We start from the raw sequence: 20,804 nt of genomic DNA on the forward strand, positions 1-20,804 counted from the left end.
TACCAAAAATATATAAAAATGTTGATCTACATTTAATGATAATATCTAACTCACAATGATATTTAATTAATGAAAATTAAATTTCATATTTTATGCACTTGAAATTTTAATGAAAATAAAGAACAGAATACATTATGAGATTAGAGGTACAATGGCAAAAAAATTTATATGAAAATTATGGTTTGCCAGATAATTATACAGATAGCTCATTTTTGGAACAATTACGTAAAAACATAAAACCAAATAATGTGACATTAATAGAAGCAATAAGTTTTGGCGCTAGTATATGTATCCAATTAAATATTGTGATTCTTTTTGTTATAATATTTATTTGGTTAAACAATGAGTGGACCAGTCCTGATATCATATTTATATTTGGTGTAATATTTACAATATTTGGCTATTTTGTATACTGTTTGAAAGAGCCAAGTATTTTAATTGAATTAACAAAACATGTTAGAACTGTATTGATTTTTCTTACATTTGGATATATTTTATCACCTGTTTTAAAAACTTTAACTGAAACCATTAGTACAGATACGATTTATGCTATGACAATATTAATGTTCTTTGTACATTTAATATTTAGCAAATATGGTTCAATGCAAATCTCCTTGTCAGATTCTTTATCCATAACATCTTCAATTTTTGGCTCTTTAATGTTAGCATCTAGATTGGCATCCCCATTACATGCTTTTTCTCTTCTTACTGTTTCTGTACAATGTTTTGTTTTATTACCATTTTTAATGCATAAATTAAATAGCAAAATACTTATATCAAGTTTTTTAACACTAAGTACTTTGTACTTTCTTTTATTGGTTTCACAAACTCTTTCTTATGTATTTATTGCATCCATAATATTTTTACATTTTATTTGTCCTTATTGGTATGTAAGATGTCAAAAGTATAAGGATAATATTTATGGACCATGGGATGAGGCTGTTATTACATCTTAAATATTTAATGTATTTTCTTCTGTTTATTGCAATATATTAAATTGTAATTCAAGAAAAGAAATAGACTAGAAATGTTTGAATATTTAATTTATTACTAATACACAGTACATAATACAATAGTAGCAATAAAATATAACCATAGAAATGTATTTTATATATTATTGTGTCTAATAAAATATTTCAAAATGATATATTAGTAATTTTCCAAATATTCAATCATAATTTGAGAATGTTAATTAATAAAAGTATGAAACAAACTTTTTCAATGAATTGTATTTATACATATATGATTTATTTTTCAAAATTGTTGTTTGTCCAATTTTTATAATAAATATTGTTTGCAAAGGTTTTAACAATTATTTTTAAATACAGCAATATATAAAAAATATGTTATACATTTGAATTATAGACGCGACATTACTGTACAATGATAAACTGTAATAGCCTTTTAATTCTTCGGACAAGAGCTTCGATGAAACTAAGATCCACCGTTGCATATTCATTATGTGTATCTAACAATTGTGTAATAAAGCTATCTGTAAATGTAGAAACAAAACCTTGTTTTAACTCCATTAATGTCTCTGATGATATTTTCCATGCCACCATATCTTCATCTATACCTCCTGAAGAAACTGAAAAGGAAAAAGACAATTTTAATATCTCATTTGATTAATATTTACAATATGTAATTTTACCTTGCATTCGACTATGTCTTGATATCACTTGTATCATATAAAAATCCAAATGACTCCAAAGAATATACAAAGCGTGTTCTATTATTAAAGAACAATATTTTATAGTTTGACGTTTTTCTTTAATCCAGCGATTTAATCGCTGTTCTACTATTACTCGTTGCTTTTGCACGTCAAGTTCCGCTTCCTCTTCGGACATATATTCTTTTAATTCGGCTGTACTCATTTCCCCTACTATCGCTGATTTTTTAATGAGAGTATCAATGTGAGGTAATTCAGTGTGCAATAAACTCGTAACAGACACAAGTTGATCAACAATTACTCCTAAATGTACTCCACCCGATGTGTCTTTCATTTTATCTTCTCTTCCTCCTGGTCTTGGTGTCAAATGAGGCTCGAACAGTATATTCCTTATTTTTTGATCCATTCTACTATGTTGCATTTGATTTCGAGTATACAGCATAATATTTGCAACTATTTGTACGCAAGAAATATGTTGCTGATTTGCTACTGTTTGCTCATGGCTTAAACGAACAGGGGCTGGCTGTAATTGGAATTTATACAATAATGACAACATTAATCTTTGTAATCGATAAAGATGTGCACGAAGTTCTCTTATGCCACTAACATCTTCTAATTTATAGTCATCGAAATCAAGTTTAGCCAATTCTTCGTCTACCAATTTATACATATCGATGTTTGCGGATCGAGATATCACACCTGTAAGACAAGCTATTTCTTTCAAAAAAAGTGTATTTGCTTTCGGAAAGGCGTTTCGTAATATCATCTCGACAGTATCTCGATGGCTTTGTAGAAAGCCACAAACTTGTATGGCACACGATTGATTTTCTGTTCCGAGGGTAGTAAGCACTGCATCGCAAAGATATAAAACTGGTAAAAATATTTGCTGGTAGCGCTGACCAATGGAGGGTATGAAAGAATAGTCTCCACCTTCAAATTCTACGTGAACGTCGGGATGATGATCAAAAACAATCATACTTGACATACATGATAGAACTTTATTTTCTAAAAGACTTTCGGCACCTAATCTTGTAGAAGCCATCCTGCAAAATGTTGCCATTTTTGCTTCATATAAATAAAGTGGCCTTAATGTTTGAGGCTCTGGTTGTAACATACATCGCAACATATTATCAGATTCTAAAAGACTGTCGATCATGTGCTTCAAATATCCTCTACTAGTTAAATAAATGATCCATGCATTATCATAATCCAATTCCAAGATCTTATCCAAGCAGGATAATGCTAACATTTTACAAACATCATGACCGCCTGAGCAACTGTGGCATAAAATATCCATTAATTTATTTCCAAAACTATTTATCACTTGTATCGTTGCGTATCGATGGGAACGTTCCTGTACAGGCATTACTCTGTTCACTGAACTATCTAATTGACTTATATACATTAAATCAACGATATTAGTACTTTCTGATTTCTCTAAACCAACAACGCAGAGAAAGTTTAACAACGCCGCATATAAATGAGTTATTACTTTTTGTGAAGAAGCTCCTGCATTCAAGATCCATTGCAAAATATGGCTCAGAATGATTTTCATCATCGTTGTATTTGAGGGCGACGAAGGAAATGACTCGCCGTTCATTTGCGTAATAAAACTATTTCGTAAATGTACCAATAACATCAAAATTGTTCCAGATACTAAGGTTTTAATCTCATTTAAGGCTTCGCAGGACGTCATTTTTTGTAACAAATCATGTGACAGATTTAACAGTAGATTCTGTTTCTGTGGTGTAGGAAGTTGTTGATTTGTTGCAACACAAAACAATATTTCTGTCGTTTGGCACCAGCCTTCCACGAATTTCACCGTAGCATAGGACAATAACTTCGTTTGATTTCTTTTTAAAGCATATGTTAGAATTTTTTGGACTTCCTGTTGCATAAGATTACGTTGAGTTGCGGTTGCACTACTTTGCGTAACAGTCAATTCTTCTGTGATAAGAGAATGTAATTTTCTGATGTCTATAAGTCGAGGACCTCCTATCAATGCAACTGGAACACTACATCGTCCTAAAACCATTTCGATTTGTGACGGATCGAAGAAATCTAGAGATAATGGTGATTCCAGTTGAAGCTGAAATTCGATATAATGCAAAAGATCCATTAGAAGTTTCTGTGACGGTACGATTTGCCCTTTCTCTTGGCCGAAGTTCCCAACGAGTCGCTGAACCAAAGAATTTTGCAAGCTTCCACCAGCAACTCGTAATTCAATTGCAGCTATCTTTAATAACCACGACATACAACCAAGTTCGGTTGCTCTGTTTTGTCCCTCAAATGGTAACTTTGAAAGATGTCTTTGTACAAAGTCTTGATTCACACTAGCTCGTAAGAATCTCAATACTGAAACAGATGTTTTGTTGTTTGCAGCTAATGTATGAAGGAAACAATAACAGGCCTCTGTTATTTTATCCCGACCACGTTCAAGAGACTGTTCTAAAATCCCTAATATTGAATGCATACATGTTCGAGGAATGCCTAGAATACCAGGTTGTAACAGAACAGTTTTTCTGATATCTTTGGTAATCTCAAATCTTAATAGATAGTGAGAAAGATTTGGCGTAGGTCGTGTAATACTTTGCATCATTAGAAGTAAAATTCGTTCTTTACATCTACCAATATACTGCTTGTCGTTTTCAGTATCCTCATCAAAAGTTATATCCGCATCTAAACATTCCACAAAACCGTGTCTGATATTCGTGGCTAAAGTTGGAGTAGCTGTAAATGTAGAAAGTAATTCAGAGTCTGCTCCTGGTTCATTGGCCACTTCATGAATAACACCGACAGCATGAAATGCATGCTGTGGAAGCCAAGAACTATAAGAAACATATTTAGCAACATTTATCATATAATCTGGCTTTTTTGATTGTGGATCTACCTCTAAAAGTAATCTTGATAACCCAGATAAAATTTTGTGTATTGATTTCGCAGCAGCTAATTGGGCCATGTAATTATGTTGCGTTTTTAATCCTCTTTCTAATATTTCTAAACAATACAAAGTGCCATTTTCAAGATTTTTTTTACCAGGAAACGTTTCATAAGTATCAAAATTAGCGCAACCTTTATTAAGAACATATAGTATAACATGAAGTAATTCAGATTTTGAGTGTAATTGAGTCATTATATGATAACCAGGAGCAGAATTAACCATTGTAATTTCTCCACTTTGAAGTTCCACTCTACATCCAATGAAATCTTCTACAGCAGGCTCGTACTGCTTAATAAGCTTTGAAAATATTTTTAAACAAGCTTCTGCAACTTTCCATTTTTCTCCTGGATTTTTGTACGATCGCGTATGAAACTTTAGAAAGACAGTGTTAATAATAAAATGTAAATATGGATCAAAGCCAGGATTACGCTGTCCCATTCCCAATAATCGTAATACAGGAAAATCGGTGAGAACGTCTAAAAGTGCTAACATTGCTCGTGTTAATGGATATTCGTCTTTTTTTGACTCAATTTCTTCCAATTCAGTTTGAACTCCTCTTGGTTGATAGCTGCTTATCGTTGGTATAGTTGAAAGTATTTGTGCAGCCTCTAAACTTTGCCATACAGTGGATGAACTTTCGGGTGATTTTGCTAGCGCAGCAAGTGTTCGTATCAAAACGCTTTTCAATGGAATCGATATTCCACAACTAACTAAACCAATTAAAGATGGTAATACTTTCCATCCTGGATGATCGCATATTGCTATTCTGGATATTTCATCATTTTTTGCAATCACTTGGACGACCAACAATACTGCTTCAAGACCTTTAACTTCTTCGGGTGTAATGCCTTTGGGATGGCTTCTTTGGCGGTAAACAGTATCTTGATTTGGAGGCAATTCTTTCCTAAGATTATCATAGTATTGGCTTAAAGATTTAAAAAAGTGATCCCAAGAAATTGTTGTTGATCCAGAAGATCCTATAGATAATTTTTTATTTATTTAATATTGTTTACTTTACATGAAAAAGGAAAAGAAATAATAAAAAGAAATGCCTACCATTTGGCTTAAGAAAATTGAATGCTTGTCGTGCTGCTTGAGGAGAAGATGCGAGAGATGCGATCATTTTAAGATATGGCACAAATAATCCTGCTGGTAATATTTCACCAGCGAGACGGACAAATTTAAAAAGGGCAACTTGCCTAGATGGTAAGCGATTGATGTATGCAGGAGCAGAAGCGTGTGTTGAATCAGTGTGGTGACACCAATAATCCATGACTAATTCCAGTTTTAAAGGATCCTTTTTATATAATTCTGCCACTGTTAACATCAAATATTCAAAATGATTATCTAAATTTAAAGGTGGTTCAATACCCTCTTGTTGGTATGCCTGGATCAAACGCATAGATTCATCTGCTCGACTTCGCAAATCTTTAACTTTCAATGGCATCAACAATATAAAATCGGATATAAGAGAGTGAAAATAACGGAGATAAAATTCTTCATAATATATGCCTTTGTTTTTAAATAATATTTCAGCCATAAAATGAAAACATTTGTTTATTAAAGCTGCTTCCAACAATCTCTCATCTTCAGTGGTAATATTTAAAACCTGTGTGTTAGCTGCAGTTTTTATTGTTGTAAGAGCAACTGCAAAGGCAAATTGTATAATTCCACGTAATCCAGCACATTCCCAATTCACATTAGTTGATATTAATTTTTGATGTAATTCTTCATGTGCTCCTTTTTCCGCAATCAATGGCATAGAATTGATCAATTCTGAAAAAGTATGTTAAATAATATTAAAAATTGCAATATAAAAATTACATTTACAATTGATTAAAAAATATACCTTCACCATTTTCACGGCTATGTAATGAACTAAAATTGATTGCATTCAATATGCTCATAATAATAGCAAGAGTAACCTTATCTGAACCTTTTTCATATGCTTCTGGTTCCATTTGTTTTGTTTGTAATAAAGAGAGTAAACGAAATAAAATTGGATTGGGCAATGAGGATTGGGCAGACCACAAATACAAAATATCTGCTAAATCCTGCCTAGAATCATTGTAAAGTTTCATAACCATATATCGATGTTTTGATCCACCTAATGCTCGATTCTTTTCTAATAATTCTTGTTCTTTCACAGGATCCATTTTTTCTAACAATGATAAAATTCTATCTAATAAACCATCTTCTTGCAATTTATTTGTATATTCTGTAATATGTCTTAGAAGAGCAATTGGAGCATCAATTGTCCAACTATGTCCCATTCTTGCTTGTATAAGCATTCTTAACGTTCCTGTAAGTGCTTTCTTTCCATCATAATATAATAAAATAGCTGTTAGTCCTCTGGGTAAACCAGGATGATGAAGCATTTGCAATTGAGCAGTGCATAGAAGATCCAATGCCATGAATTCGTTAAGTTCATACATATCTGATATAATAAGGGTTTCATTAACCAATTCTTTCGATAACAACTGATATCCTAAACCAGGAAGTGTAATACCATCTGTAGCTCCCTTTGTTATTTCTTCTCTACTATTCACATTTGGAGGCTGTAATAAAGTACTTCTTAAACTAAATAACATGAAAATTTATATTTTTATTGTTTCATATAATCTTAAATATGTGATATTATATAATCACTTACAGGATTTTTTAAAAGTGTCAAAAAATTTTGCCTATGATTACGTAAAGCTTCTGTAAATTCATGATACTGAAGATCATGAGTTGTTGGAGAAGATGTAATATATCGTTCCACAAGACTTTGTAATTCCTTATATGGAGTCCACATATCCTCCGTAGTTCCGTTTTCTATGGAGTATGTAGAATAAATTTTAATTTGTTAGTAATTGATATAATTGTTTAAAAGAAAAGAGAATGAAAAAACAAGTATATGATACTGGTTTAAATTAAATACTTTTTTATACTTAAACTATTAACTTACAACTATATAATACTATGATACAATAGTGAAATATACGAATCATTGCACATTGTTAACAATGAATATAATTTAAATGTTTTATGATGATTTGTGTGATATAGGTTAGATTTTCTATGTATTAATAAAGAAGTAGGTAATTTTATGAATTAAAAATTACCTTCGGACATCTTTTTGCGATAAATGGAACGTTACAAAAACACAAATCTGGTAAAACAAAATATTGTACTCAAATATAATGAAAAGAAAGAAATCTCTTGCAACATAATACAAATACCGGTCCTCTGGCGGGAACGACGGATTTATTGATAACCATAAACCATTGAATAAGAATACACGATAGTACATATAAATGCTCATGTAGTTGTAAGTGTATTTTATTTAGGATTACTACCTAAGGGGCATGTTCACACTAGAATTTTATTTTTCATTTAAAAATTTAATTTAGGTATCAGTATTTAATTATAAGAAATACGATTAGTATTCATTACATAGGAACAAAGCAAACTCGTAATTCTTTCTTATTACAACAAATGTATTTACATGAATACTAAATAGTTTGCTTTATTTTATTGTAAGTGTAAGAAGCGTTACTAATAGTAGACTCCAATCTATGCTTTTTTCATTCAAGTCGCGATGTTTCTGAGTTAGTAATTTGAATAATATTGTTATTTTATTACTTTTCTTGTATTATAAAGTTCATAAATTTGTAAGTTTATATCACGGTCTATGTAATATTCATAAAACTACATAAATGTACGATGCGGAACGATCAAATATGTGATACAAAATATACATATGTCGCCGGCCGGTAATTTTGTGTACGTGGTCAATTCCTAGGGAGGCTGTTATTCCGATTCATATAATTTGTTTATTTAGCATGTAATCGCTGTTTCATATTGAAGTAATACATTTACCACTTTATGCATTAATTTCTTAATTACACTTTCAATATTTTTTATTCTCTACTTTTACAGAAGCATAACCTGCTACTAAATGACAAATGCCATGTGTCTTTCGTTAGAACTTTTATTGATACGATTTTATAATACTATATTCAAAATTTTAACATACAATTTCTTTTTAATATTTAGCTGTTGTCCGCATGTGAGACAATTGTAGTTTTTATCAAAGTTAGAAAAATGATAAATAACAATATACATTTCATTCTTCTTCTATAGATAAATTACACAAAGGTGGTACTTAATTAGTTAAAAAAAGTAACACTTCATAACTTCATCAATATGGCTACATTGATGAAAACAAGAGGTTTGCGTATGTCTGCACAGAAACAGGAAACTCTTTTAAAGTTAACTGTATTATCTCTTGCAGCAATTTTATGTAAGTTTCATAAATTAGGATAAAATGAATTTCCATAATATTTTGTATCATTATAATCATTTTTTACAGCTTTTGCAACAAGGTTATTCTCTGTCTTAAGATTTGAAAGTGTTATTCATGAATTTGATCCATATTTTAATTACCGCACAACAAAGTATTTAGCAGAAAATGGGTTTTATAGTTTTCACAATTGGTTTGATGATCGTGTTTGGTATCCACTTGGAAGGATAATTGGAGGTATATTTCTTTTATGTTAATTTTTATTCATGTAGTTTTCTTTGAATAAGATTATTAATATAAATTGAATTTATTTTACAGGGACAATATATCCTGGATTAATGATAACATCAGCAGCATTATACCGTCTTTCATGGATATTAAATATTACTTTAGATATACGCACTATTTGTGTCTTCCTTGCTCCATTATTTTCTAGTTTAACAACAATTATTACTTATTTACTTACCAAAGAACTGAAGGTAATAATATATTAAATAAGTGTACTATTTTGACTATAGTCAAAATTATATATTGTATAGTAAATTAAAAATACTATTTTGTTTAATTTCTAGGATTCTGCATCAGGGTTATTTGCTGCAGCTATGATAGCAATTGTTCCTGGTTATATATCACGATCAGTGGCAGGGTCCTATGATAATGAAGGCATAGCTATTTTTTGTATGTTATTTACATATTACATGTGGATTAAAGCAGTTAAAACTGGAGCAATTTGTTGGGCAACTTGTGCTGCTCTTGCATATTTTTATATGGTGTCTTCTTGGGGTGGTTATGTATTCTTAATTAATTTAATTCCATTACATGTATTGACCTTAATGGTGACTGGAAGATTTTCTCATAGAATATATACCGCATACAGTATTTTGTACTGTTTGGGAACAATTTTATCTATGCAAATATCCTTTGTTGGTTTTCAACCTGTCCAGAGCTCTGAACACATGCTTGTAAGTGCAAAATATAATCATTCTAATTTTACATGAAAATCTTATCCGCAAAACTAATTTGTATTTTGTACAGGCATTGGGAGTTTTTGGACTTTGTCAAATTCACGCATTAGTTGATTATTTCCGTAGTAAAATGTCTCAAGATGATTTTGAAATATTATTTCGTGGTCTTGTCATTTCTGTAGTTACTATTTCATTTATATTGGGTGTTATTTTAACTATTACAGGTATATACAGTGCAAATAACATATTTTCTTTAAATAATAAAAATATTAATGTTCAGATGTTTTTATTTCTTGTAAGGAAAAATATCTCCATGGACTGGTCGGTTTTATTCTCTTTTGGACCCATCCTATGCAAAAAATCATATACCAATAATTGCTTCTGTTTCGGAGCATCAGCCAACATCATGGAGTTCTTTTTATTTCGATCTTCAGATTTTAGTATTTCTATTTCCATCAGGTTTATATTTCTGTTTCTCAAAGTTAACGGATTCGAATATTTTCCTCATTTTATATGGTGTTACAAGTCTATATTTTGCTGTGAGTAAAAAAGATTGTTAAAAATGTATGCTAAAGGGAAATTCAAATAAGTATTCAAATATGTTTTGAACTCTGCAGGGTGTAATGGTTCGTTTAATGTTAGTTCTTGCTCCTGTAATGTGCATTTTGGGTGGAATTGGAGCTTCTTCTTTACTAGTTACTTACATGAAACAAGTAGAAAGGGGAAAAGTTAGTGACAAAAAATCAAAAAAATTTGAAAGTAACTACATACTTAGAAGCGAGGTAATAAATATATTTACCACATTTAATATTCTTTATCTTTCATAAAATTTTGTATTAATGTATATAAATTTGCAGATTGCTACACTCTTTATAACAGTAATGTGCATTCTTTTCTTTTCGTATACTATTCACTGTACGTGGGTTACAGCAGAAGCCTATAGTTCACCTAGTATCGTGTTATCGGCACGTTCTCCGGATGGTGGTCGCATGATTTTTGATGACTTTAGAGAAGCGTATTATTGGTTACGCATGAACACGCCAGAAGTAATTTTGTAATGCTGTACAAATCATTTTCTTGTTATTTACAGTGTTTACAGCTACATTTTTTAAATACAGAATGCTAAGGTAATGTCTTGGTGGGATTATGGATATCAGATTACAGCAATGGCGAATCGTACAATTTTAGTAGACAATAATACATGGAACAATACTCACATATCAAGAGTCGGTCAAGCAATGGCAAGCTCTGAGGAAAAAGCGTATGAAATAATGAGAGAATTAGATGTTAATTATGTTCTTGTTATTTTTGGAGGACTTACAGGCTACTCATCAGATGGTATTACAATTAATATATGAAGTAAATAAAATTTTCAATGAAAACTGTTTAAGAATTCATTCAATGATAATTTTAGACATTAATAAGTTCCTATGGATGGTGCGGATTGGCGGAAGCACTGAAAAAGGAAAATCTATAACAGAGTGGGATTATTATAATTCTGCAGGAGAATTTCGAGTTGACAAAGAGGGTTCTCCAATTTTGCTCAATTGTCTTATGTATAAGATGTGTTATTACAGATTCGGTCAAGTTTATACAGAAGGAGGTAAGGTCTTCAGTAATTTGCTATTATTGATATTTGAAAATAAGTACAATTTTAATGATTTTATACTTACTATTTTATGTTACAGGCAAACCCTCTGGATATGATAGAGTTAGAAACATGGAAATTGGTAATAAGGACTTTGAGTTAGATATGTTAGAAGAAGCTTATACTACAGAACATTGGCTTGTCCGAATTTATAAAGTGAAAGATTTAAGAAACAGAGGAATTTAAAAAAGATATGGACTAATAATAAAGATGTAATTATCACTCTGTAAACTTTTTCATAATTTCATTCGCTTATAAGTTTTATAATTATTCATGAAATGTCAACATGGCACTAAATACAGAATTACATATTTCCATTAAGTATTAGTAAGTAATTGTAACTTTTACAAAAGACGTACTTGGGCCTTGTTATAAACGTTATTTTAGTAAATATAATTATATTAATTTCTGAAATAATTTTCTTGTGGAATTAATCTTTATTTTAATTGCAAAATTAAAATAACATTTAGGTTGATAATGTCGATAAAAATGTATCAATATTTGTAAGGTAAAGAATATTCAGGGTATAGTTTATTAAGTTGAATATTCTTAAAAAAGCATTTATTTTAAACATTAAATTATTAAATGATTCCTGAATCAAAGATAATCATTTTCATAATTGCTTCCTATACACACGTAAGTAATTGTATTTAATTATGCAATACATAAAAAAGTAAATTTGTTATTTATACATATTAAAATTAATAATATAATAATTTATTTTATACAGTATTATTTGTTTTAATGGAAAACAAATTTATGTTAAAAAAGATATATTTCTTTCATAACTAGAATATTGTAAAGTTTGAAGTTCTCGCAATTCTCAGTAGCATTGTGTAGTGTAAAATAATACCAATTGACTATTGAGTCATTTTGAATTGTGGTACATACATATATATATATACTCAATATATATAATGTATATATATAATATATAAGTAAATTAATATATAATGTATATATATAATATATAAGTAAATTAATATATAATGTATATATATATTAGAAATATGTACCAATTTATTATCTGTATGTCTAGAAACGCATGCCTTATATCATGTTGCTTAAAAAGTGTAATATTAATTTTTGTTTTGTGGACATGTGAATACATGATTTCCTGGTGAAGATGAAAAAATAAATATGTACAAACATTTGTTTTTCATACATACATTTTATTTGATATATTTTACAGATTGTAAAATCCTTAAAACTTAAAGATTACGAAACGCCTGAACAATAAGTGTCTTTTACTTCAGAAATATCAAGTTATTTATATGAATTAATACGAGTTGCAATGTTTATACAATTATCATAATTATCTTACTCTTAGCGATATTGTTAATTTAAGAAACGTAGGAATGCAAACGATCATTTAAATAATAAATTTATTTATTGGTGCATAATAAAATTTTACTTGCAGATCTGTTTGATTATCTTCTAATAGACCATAAAGGATCCAGCTGACTTAGAGGATCGATTACTCCTTCTTTAGCTTTTTCCTGAATCGACGTCGTAGTTGAATGTATTGTACCACTAGTTGTAGAACCTTTTTGTCGACCTAAAGTTTAACAAGTATCATTATACTTTTCTTTGTGAAAAATATTACTGTTCAATACCTTGTTCAATATCTGATCGTTGAGTGTTAATGCCAAGACTTTGTAGGAAATCGTCAGAAGGATGCATCTTTCTTGACGCTTTATCCTTACTACCTTTTAATCCTTCAAAATTTTCAAATGTCGAGCGAGTAGACGATAAAATTCCACCTATAAAATTATTCAAGAAGCAAAATTTGTTTTTAATTAATTCGATCGAGTTATATTAACAATATGAAGAACAATAGTTCTTACGTTTCATTAAAATATCTTGAGCGTGGTATAATACCAACTGATACGCGAATAGTAAGGATTCTTTATTTACAACTTGTTTACGGCACTTTAGAAGACCTTTGAATACAAGAGGTACATTGACTATTCCGCAGCCTGCACGTATATGACACACTGTTGCTGCTGCTACTAAGAATAAGCTGCTTAATGCTCCACCATCCAGACAGTGCACTACTACAGGTTTCATACAACGTCTTAATGCTTGTTCCGTCATTATGTCTGTCGAAAAAGTAAGCAATGCCCCTGGACTATTAGGAAAACCACTGAAAAATAAAATGACGATTATATGCATAAAATGACTTGATATTATTTATATTAAAAACTTACTTGGAAGGCCATGTGAGAAATTGCATGTGCACAACAGTCTTTTCTGAGTTTTTCTTAGTATTATGCACAGAAACAACTCTTTGGATATAGGATACATGGTTTATTCTTTTTTTTAATGAAATCACAAAACTACCAATGTTCAAAATATCTTCCTCATCTCTAGGCCAATATATCTCTCCATTTAACTGTGCATCAGATATTAAACATGCAATTAATTCACTTTCTTGTTCCCATATCATCATCCAAAATATTTCTAATTTATCCAATAATGGTGCTTGAGTAATAATAAACGCTGTTGGTATCCACTGTGTAATTTCCAATATATGAGAAGCATTAATATAATTTGGAATATCTGTTGAAGATATCTGCACCCTTGTTGTATCATATGGGATACATTCCATTACTCTATTTTCTGAAGAATGAGCTAATGCTACTGTACATGATTGTTTTCCACTTTCTCTTTCCTGAAATTCAAATATATTACTTTATAACACAATTAACAAAATAATATATCATATAAATAATTCAAACAATCCTACTTCATATTCTTGAACTTCCTTCCATTTTATATCAAGATTAGTCGCCCCACTTAAAGTTTTAACAAGTAAACTATCTACAAATTTTTCATATTTTTCAACTTCATTGATAAATTTTTGTAGTACTACCGGATCACCTAAAGGATCCTGCTTAGGCTGTACATCATTGTACCATGTATCCCATACAATTTGTAAATTTTCGCTTTCCGTTTTATCTTCAGTAACAGTAGATTGTATGTTACTTTGTTGATTTTCAATGATCTTTTCTTTATCATCTTTATTCATCTTTTTGTTATCACTAGCAGCATCTTTCGTCGCAGCTTCGTCTTGTGTTTGAATTTTATTAACGGGCCGTATTTCTGGTACTAAAGGTGCATGATTAATAGTGACATCAAGATCAGCAAGTAAATCTACATTGGACTGCTCTGACTTTGTTGTGGATTTAGTAGGATTTGCACTTGTCGTTGTATTAGTTCCATTATTAACAGCTTGCATATATGTTTGATTATAATTAGTATAATTATCAGTTCGGCTAGTGGATGCTAAAAAAAAAAAATTAAATAAAATTTCAACAATTATAAAGTTAATGTAAAAGGATTACTCTCTGATACTTACTTTGATTTTGCATTTGAAGACCATATGGTGTTGTATAATAAATATCAGTTGCACCTTGAGTCTGATAGGTTTGTCCTGAATATTGAGAAGATGGAGTTTGACTAACCATGGAATTATTACTAGCATTCGTATACCTTGCATTACTTTCTTGCTGTTGATAAATATTATTAATGCCAGTATTTATTTGTGATACTGATTCAGAAAGTTGTTGTGATATCTGAGTGGGTTGTGAAGTTTGAACATTACTAGGATTGTAATCATAACACTGACTAGTAGAATTGTAAGTATATCCCATTTGGTTTTCATAGGATTCTGTCATTGGAATGGTTATTTGATTTCCTTGCATATAATTATATCCTTGATTGTAGGCATGAGAATAACCACTATATCCAGAGTAATGTGATTGTTGTGGATATTGGTATGTTTGTGAATAATTTTGCATGGTTGTTGAAGACTTAGCATGACTCTGAATCATTTCTGTATTAGTAGAACAATTTGTATATGTATATGTGTTACAAGCATCCGTAGATAATATAGTTTGTGGATATGAAATACTACAAACTTGCTGTAAACCATAAGTACTAGGGTAAGCAGCATCAATAGTCGATGCTTGTGATCCATATTGATACCCTTTATCTGTATAAATTTGTTTAGTTTGGTCTATATTACTCTGTTGTGGATATTGTGCAATATTAGAACTATGTAAATTTGAAGAATACGAAGTACTCATATCATTTACAGGCACAGTTAAAGAAGTAGTAGAATGAACAGATTGAGGAATATTCGTGCTTACATACTGTGCTTGCATATAATGGTTAGTGACAGAAATATTGGTCGTTTCGGATGTACTTTGACACGATGTGACTTGTTGTGTAAGTAATTCAGATGGATTATAATACATCGCACCACCGTAATTTTGAGTACATGGTATTTCATTTTGACTAATTTGAGGAAGAAGATAGTTTTGTATTTGTGTGTTATCCGTTGGTAATACATGCTGATTTCTTACAGTTGAAACAGATTCTTGAGAGAGCTTTTGTTGTGGTTCAGCTATATATTGTTGAGTTACAGTCGTGTAAAGATGTGCTGGTACTTCGGCCATCTTATTAACTGCATTTGGTAAAGATACAGACGTTTGTGTTATTGTAGATGTTTGGGATGATGTCTCATTTTTAGTCACACTAGCAGTCTTATCAAGATTCGAAGGATATTGCTGTGCGGCATTATATCCAGCATAATCAACAGAAGGCTGATAACTTTCATATTGCAATGTATTGCTAGGAAAGTTATAAAGTGGTTGAGCATTGGCAGAATACTTATATTGTCCATCTAAAGTTGTAGAGTATTGTCCATTAGATACAAAAGAATTTACTGGAAACTGTACTGTAGTATCTGTTGTTGTAATTGTTCCAATTACTTGCGGATAAGTACTTACAGTATCCGAACTATTTATTTGTATATAGTTTTGACTTAAAGCAGCATTTTCATTATACGTAGAAGTTTCGTGTGAATAAGGTAAATTTGTTTTGTAATCCGCATATGGTGCAGGATAATATTGTTGTATAGATTTTGTAGATGACATAGCATCTAATGCAGATACTCCACTAGAATGCATTGCAGTCTTATTTACCGTGTCATTTAAATATGACTTTGCTGTGGTATCTATTTGAACTTGTTTACCCTGCCCTTTATACACATTATAATATTGATTTGGAACATTTTCTGGCCTATTGTTTAAGTAATCTTTTAATTTAAGGCCACTGCCAGTACGATTCCGACTCTGATCATAAATAACGGGTATTACCGGATCGACTTTTTCTTGAGAATTTTTATTATTATCTTGTGCCAGTATATGTTCGCGTTCTTCTTCTTGTACTTTACAAGTGCTTTTCACTCTTTGAAGTAGTTTTGAAACATTTATTTCTAATTTCCTATAAAATTCGAGACCTTTACTAGACTTTGCCAATAGATCTTCATAAGCATCATAAGAGGCAATCAAAGAAGAAATAGTATGTTCTCGACGTTTTAATATTTCTTCGACACCTTTTCGTACATTTGCAGTTTGAGCATATGCATCTGTTAAAGCTGCTAAAATATTATCTTGTGCAGCAAGGTTTTGGTCTATTAATGTTACTAGAGTTTGATGTTTACTAAGTTGATCCGCAAATAATCGATCCAAAGGTCCAGAATCAGATGTAGCAGTAACTAGTAAACGTGTTAAATCATCCTGCGCAATTGAATCACGTAATTTTGTATGCAATTCGTTTCTTTGTCTACGCATTTCATCAACTTTACTTAAAATGCGCTTTAATTCCTTAGTATGCATTCGTTCGAGTTCTATCGCGCTATGTGATTTTTCAGTATTTTGTTCTGAAAGATATGCACATGGTGAAGGTATATGGGCAATAAGTTCGGCAAGTGGTTGAGAAAGTATTTTTAAATTTTTTACATGCATCGTTATTGCTTTATGAAGAGCGTGATTACTTTCTAAAGCTTTATTATGGGCTTCTTCATATTTTTTAGCTTCCCTAGTTAAATCAGTAGCGACTATCGATGGAGGTCTTTTTCCAACTGTATCTTGATATTCTTTTTCTTTTTGTTCTTCATCGAGAAGAAGTTTCTTAATTTCTTTTAATATTTTCTCAACATCTTGGCTAGTGTCTGATAATTTTCCCATTATATCGACTAACTCTTGAATAACATGTTGCTTTGCATTTAATGCTGCACACCTTTCTACCAATTCATCAGGAAGTGGTAAACGTTCCCATTCTGATGTTTGAGCATCAGGATCCCATAAACTCATATGTTCTAATTTTAAGGAAGTTAAGTAGGTGTTCAATTGCTGGTCTTTTTCTTCGACTTTGCCACCGACAGAACGTAATATTTTTGCTTTTTCTTCCGAATATAAGGAACTTGCTTCATGTACTTTCATTGGTATTAATCTGTATCAAATATTATATACTGCATAAAAAACTTAAATGTAAAATGTTTGATTAATCTAAAAGTATTTACCTGGCAAATATATCTGGACCTGAAACTTCAGGATCATTAATACTAAAAGATATTCCTTTAACTAATGGAGCTCCCTTTACAGTGGGTAGTGTTTCTTTTTCTGGTACTTCCTCATGATATATAAATTCATTTTCATTTTTAGCAGCTTTACGTTTTCCTTCTATCACATCATTTGTAAATGTGAGTGCTTCTTCTATGGTTGTTTTCTCTCCAGGAATATTTGAATAAATTAATTGTGCTTCATTTAAAGAAGCTAATGCAGCATTATAAAATGCTACTCTTTCTCCCATTTTTCTTTGCTCTTCAGCAGCTAAACCTTGATATAAATATGTAACTGCCAAATGATAAGCTTTTTTAAATTTCAGGTAGTGTTTCCAACCCTATAAAAATCAAGTTTATAATATTCCATAATATAATAATAAAACATAATTTAAGCTTTACCTTATAAATTTTAGTACCAACTGTATCTGATATAATTCCATCCTCTACCCCTCCATCTTCAAGTGTAGTTAATGCCAGATTAAAATAGTCCACTATTTGTCTTGCGACTTTTGCTGCGTGATAGATATATCTTGTAGAATGATATACAAGAGTAGACCAGTTAAAGCCACAAAAAATTTAACATATTTATGCAATTTTTAATTCTTTCATACTTACCTACAATTGTGGGTTTACGATTATCAAGCATACTTTTTTCTAATATACACTCTTGAGCTTGAGCTAAACAAAGCTGATGCATAAATGTCATTAACTCTGGAGCTAAATCTACACCAGATGGTTGTGGATAACTATTATTTAAATGCTCAAATGCCCATGCTGCACACTGAAAATGAGCACAGGCCATCTTCATCCCATCAGCTGATGTTCTTTCTGTAAGTGCTCCTAATTGAGTATGCATTGCACCAATATTATATAAGATTGAAATTATTTCAAAACGGATATTTGCCAGTGAACAAACCATATTTGCATATGTATCTCTCCTATTTAAATTTAAATGTGTTCAGGTCATTAATATCAATAACTATTAATTATTAATTTTAATTATTTTACCATGTAAATGTAATTGCTGCTGCACCATCTTTCCCCATAGGAAATCTACTTTGAAGGAAATGCAATTGACAATAATATCTTTTCAATAATGAACAACCAGCTACATCAATGGGTGGTCGTATAGCCACTGCACGTAAACTTTCTAATTGATGTATTTCATGTGTAAATGTCCCTGGATCTTTATTGTAAAAATCGCGTATATACTAAAATAGAAAACATGTCAAACATATTTATAATTTGAATTATGTTGATTAATAAACTAAAATAAATTAATGTATAATTATGTTGCTTGTTTAGATAAAAAAAAAGCATAGAATAATAGTTTAAATTTATAAGTAATAAAAACATAAATTACTCATTAATTTATAATTACTAAAATATTATAACTTAAAATGTAATTTATTTGTACCTGCTTTAACTTTGGTCCAAACGTAGTAGGCTCTGGACTAACTTTTAATTGAAAGGATATCATCGGCAATCTTGGTACTGCTTCCATTATAATGCTTTTATTAATACGTTACCCCTTCGAAGTTTTTAAAAACTGACAGTTGATCATCTGTCAAACTTACAGAAAATGGATTTGTTCATGGAACGTACTTTTCTCTATCACGTACTTATGACGAATGAAGTGCCGTCTATGGGCAAGTATTCATGTGTTAAAGTTCCATTTATATTATACAAAATATTTTTTCTAATACTCTTACTATTTTCCCAATATAATTTTTGCAATATTTGTACTTTATTTTAGGAGATATTTTATTTTTTTTTGTATTATTCCTTATGATACGAAATTTAAAATACAATTAAATATCAATTAAAAGGATACATGAATAAACAATTTGTTATATACTGAATAAATAAGAATGCATCTTGTTGTATTATGAAGTATACTGAAGTTTATCAACGGTTTATGAATATCTATAGAAAAAGATTGAAGACTGGATGTAATGCAATAAATCTATCGTTGATACTACTTGTTTGTTTCCTCGTGGACCAAGGCTCGAAGAAAGTATGATCACGAGCTGAGTTAATATCCAAAAACATTGTTGTATTTTCGTGCTGTAATTATTATAATAACGTGTTATATATAAAATTTAATTTATTTTCGTAAATTTGTAAATGTTTAAGTTTCATTTTCCTTTCACTTACAATTATGTATGGTAAACCATTGTTCAAAACTGAATATAGTTGCTTATAATATGTCAGAAAATAGACTGGACATGGATATTGATAATCAAAGCGAAGACGGAGAAATAAAGAAAAGCCCTTCGAAGGATATGGATGATTTTAGGTATTGAATAATATGTTTGACTTTAAGTAACCTCAATTTTCGAATTAAATAATTTAAATAAATTTTTTGTTCAGTGTGTGCTGTTATCCTCTGCTTTCCTAATGTAAAAAGGAGAAACAATACGTATTTAATAATATTTAACGCGTCATTGAATTAAAATAATATTCTATATAACAAATAATTGAAAAATTAAATATATGATTTTCAATAATATAAAATCCTTTTCTATATACTAATTAAATGAAAAGAAATTCTCGTATTCTAACTCATCAATTTTATGTGCTTAGTTGTTTTGAGAAAAGTATACTTTAAGTTTTTCAGAAGAGGATGGGGGAGATACAGCGGACTCTTTGGATATAAAACCACCACAGGCTATTGTCCGTCATCACAAATCTAATTCATCAAGGAGGAGAGAGAAACATAGTGATAGAAGAGATCGTAGGGAAGAAAAGGAAAGAAAATCTAGACATCATGATCGTGGGGAGGATAGACATAGAGATAAGCATAGACATCGTAGGCATGGTATGGATATTTTGGAGAGATCAGAACGTTCAGAAGGTTCTAAAAGAGATAGGGAAA

General features: G+C 30.5%; 5 protein-coding genes across 5 annotated transcripts in view; 3 read left to right on the forward strand and 2 right to left on the reverse strand.

Moving 5' to 3' along the window:
* Positions 1–134: 134 nt before the first annotated feature.
* On the forward strand, positions 135–956 carry PIG-C (phosphatidylinositol glycan anchor biosynthesis class C). Its single transcript, XM_017898856.1, has one exon. It carries the CDS (start codon positions 135–137, stop codon positions 954–956), a length of 822 nt encoding a protein of 273 aa, XP_017754345.1.
* Positions 957–1,372: 416 nt separating this feature from the next.
* On the reverse strand, positions 1,373–7,779 carry Nup205 (nuclear pore complex protein Nup205). The gene is made up of 6 exons (XM_017898617.1): positions 7,718–7,779; positions 7,264–7,427; positions 6,460–7,168; positions 5,667–6,386; positions 1,652–5,587; positions 1,373–1,588 (listed from the first exon to the last, which is right to left on the reverse strand). The coding sequence occupies exons 1-6, from the start codon at positions 7,725–7,727 to the stop codon at positions 1,374–1,376; spliced, it is 5,754 nt and encodes a 1,917-aa protein (XP_017754106.1). The 5' UTR covers positions 7,728–7,779; the 3' UTR covers position 1,373.
* A 1,022-nt stretch (positions 7,780–8,801) lies between these two features.
* On the forward strand, positions 8,802–11,697 carry Stt3A (catalytic subunit 3A of the oligosaccharyltransferase complex). The gene is made up of 11 exons (XM_017898906.1): positions 8,802–8,898; positions 8,968–9,135; positions 9,217–9,377; positions 9,471–9,860; positions 9,934–10,087; positions 10,164–10,402; positions 10,481–10,645; positions 10,721–10,909; positions 10,982–11,201; positions 11,278–11,466; positions 11,552–11,697. The coding sequence occupies exons 1-11, from the start codon at positions 8,802–8,804 to the stop codon at positions 11,695–11,697; spliced, it is 2,118 nt and encodes a 705-aa protein (XP_017754395.1).
* Positions 11,698–12,879: 1,182 nt separating this feature from the next.
* Positions 12,880–19,532, reverse strand: mop (tyrosine-protein phosphatase non-receptor type protein myopic). The gene is made up of 11 exons (XM_017898894.1): positions 19,344–19,532; positions 18,935–19,137; positions 18,542–18,864; positions 18,326–18,438; positions 17,885–18,264; positions 14,873–17,814; positions 14,261–14,799; positions 13,722–14,185; positions 13,359–13,657; positions 13,128–13,274; positions 12,880–13,069 (listed from the first exon to the last, which is right to left on the reverse strand). Exons 1-11 carry the CDS (start codon positions 19,428–19,430, stop codon positions 12,942–12,944), a joined length of 5,625 nt encoding a protein of 1,874 aa, XP_017754383.1. The 5' UTR covers positions 19,431–19,532; the 3' UTR covers positions 12,880–12,941.
* Positions 19,533–19,909: 377 nt separating this feature from the next.
* Positions 19,910–20,804, forward strand: part of Pitslre (cyclin dependent kinase 11B pitslre) — a 3,614-nt gene continuing 2,719 nt past the window's right edge. The window contains exons 1-2 of the mRNA XM_017898581.1: positions 19,910–20,225; positions 20,539–20,800. Of these exons, the coding sequence (XP_017754070.1) occupies positions 20,092–20,225; positions 20,539–20,800 (396 nt within the window). The 5' untranslated portion in view covers positions 19,910–20,091. The remainder of the gene's footprint in view (positions 20,226–20,538; positions 20,801–20,804) is intronic.

This window comes from Eufriesea mexicana, unplaced genomic scaffold, assembly GCF_001483705.2.
Source record: "Eufriesea mexicana isolate 0111107269 unplaced genomic scaffold, ASM148370v2 scaffold4744748677, whole genome shotgun sequence".
In the NCBI taxonomy this organism is placed as follows: domain Eukaryota; kingdom Metazoa; phylum Arthropoda; class Insecta; order Hymenoptera; family Apidae; genus Eufriesea; species Eufriesea mexicana.

What these genes read in the sequence shown, in the direction of transcription:
- PIG-C (XM_017898856.1), top strand. Translation starts at nt 135, where the DNA reads ATGAGATTAGAGGTACAATGGCAAAAAAATTTATATGAAAATTATGGT.
- Nup205 (XM_017898617.1), bottom strand. An exon ending in TGACACTTTTAAAAAATCCT is followed by an intron (nt 7,169 to 7,263) that starts GTAAGTGATTAT and finishes ACTTTATTACAG; the next exon opens with CCTCCAAATGTGAATAGTAG. An exon ending in TAGCCGTGAAAATGGTGAAG is followed by an intron (nt 6,387 to 6,459) that starts GTATATTTTTTA and finishes ATACTTTTTCAG; the next exon opens with AATTGATCAATTCTATGCCA.
- Stt3A (XM_017898906.1), top strand. Translation starts at nt 8,802, where the DNA reads ATGGCTACATTGATGAAAACAAGAGGTTTGCGTATGTCTGCACAGAAA. An exon ending in TGTTATTTTAACTATTACAG is followed by an intron (nt 10,088 to 10,163) that starts GTATATACAGTG and finishes ATTTCTTGTAAG; the next exon opens with GAAAAATATCTCCATGGACT. An exon ending in ACTACATACTTAGAAGCGAG is followed by an intron (nt 10,646 to 10,720) that starts GTAATAAATATA and finishes ATAAATTTGCAG; the next exon opens with ATTGCTACACTCTTTATAAC.
- mop (XM_017898894.1), bottom strand. Translation starts at nt 19,430, where the DNA reads ATGGAAGCAGTACCAAGATTGCCGATGATATCCTTTCAATTAAAAGTT. An exon ending in TCGTAAACCCACAATTGTAG is followed by an intron (nt 18,439 to 18,541) that starts GTAAGTATGAAA and finishes TCTATCACGCAG; the next exon opens with CAAAAGTCGCAAGACAAATA. An exon ending in TTTCTCACATGGCCTTCCAA is followed by an intron (nt 13,658 to 13,721) that starts GTAAGTTTTTAA and finishes TTTATTTTTCAG; the next exon opens with TGGTTTTCCTAATAGTCCAG.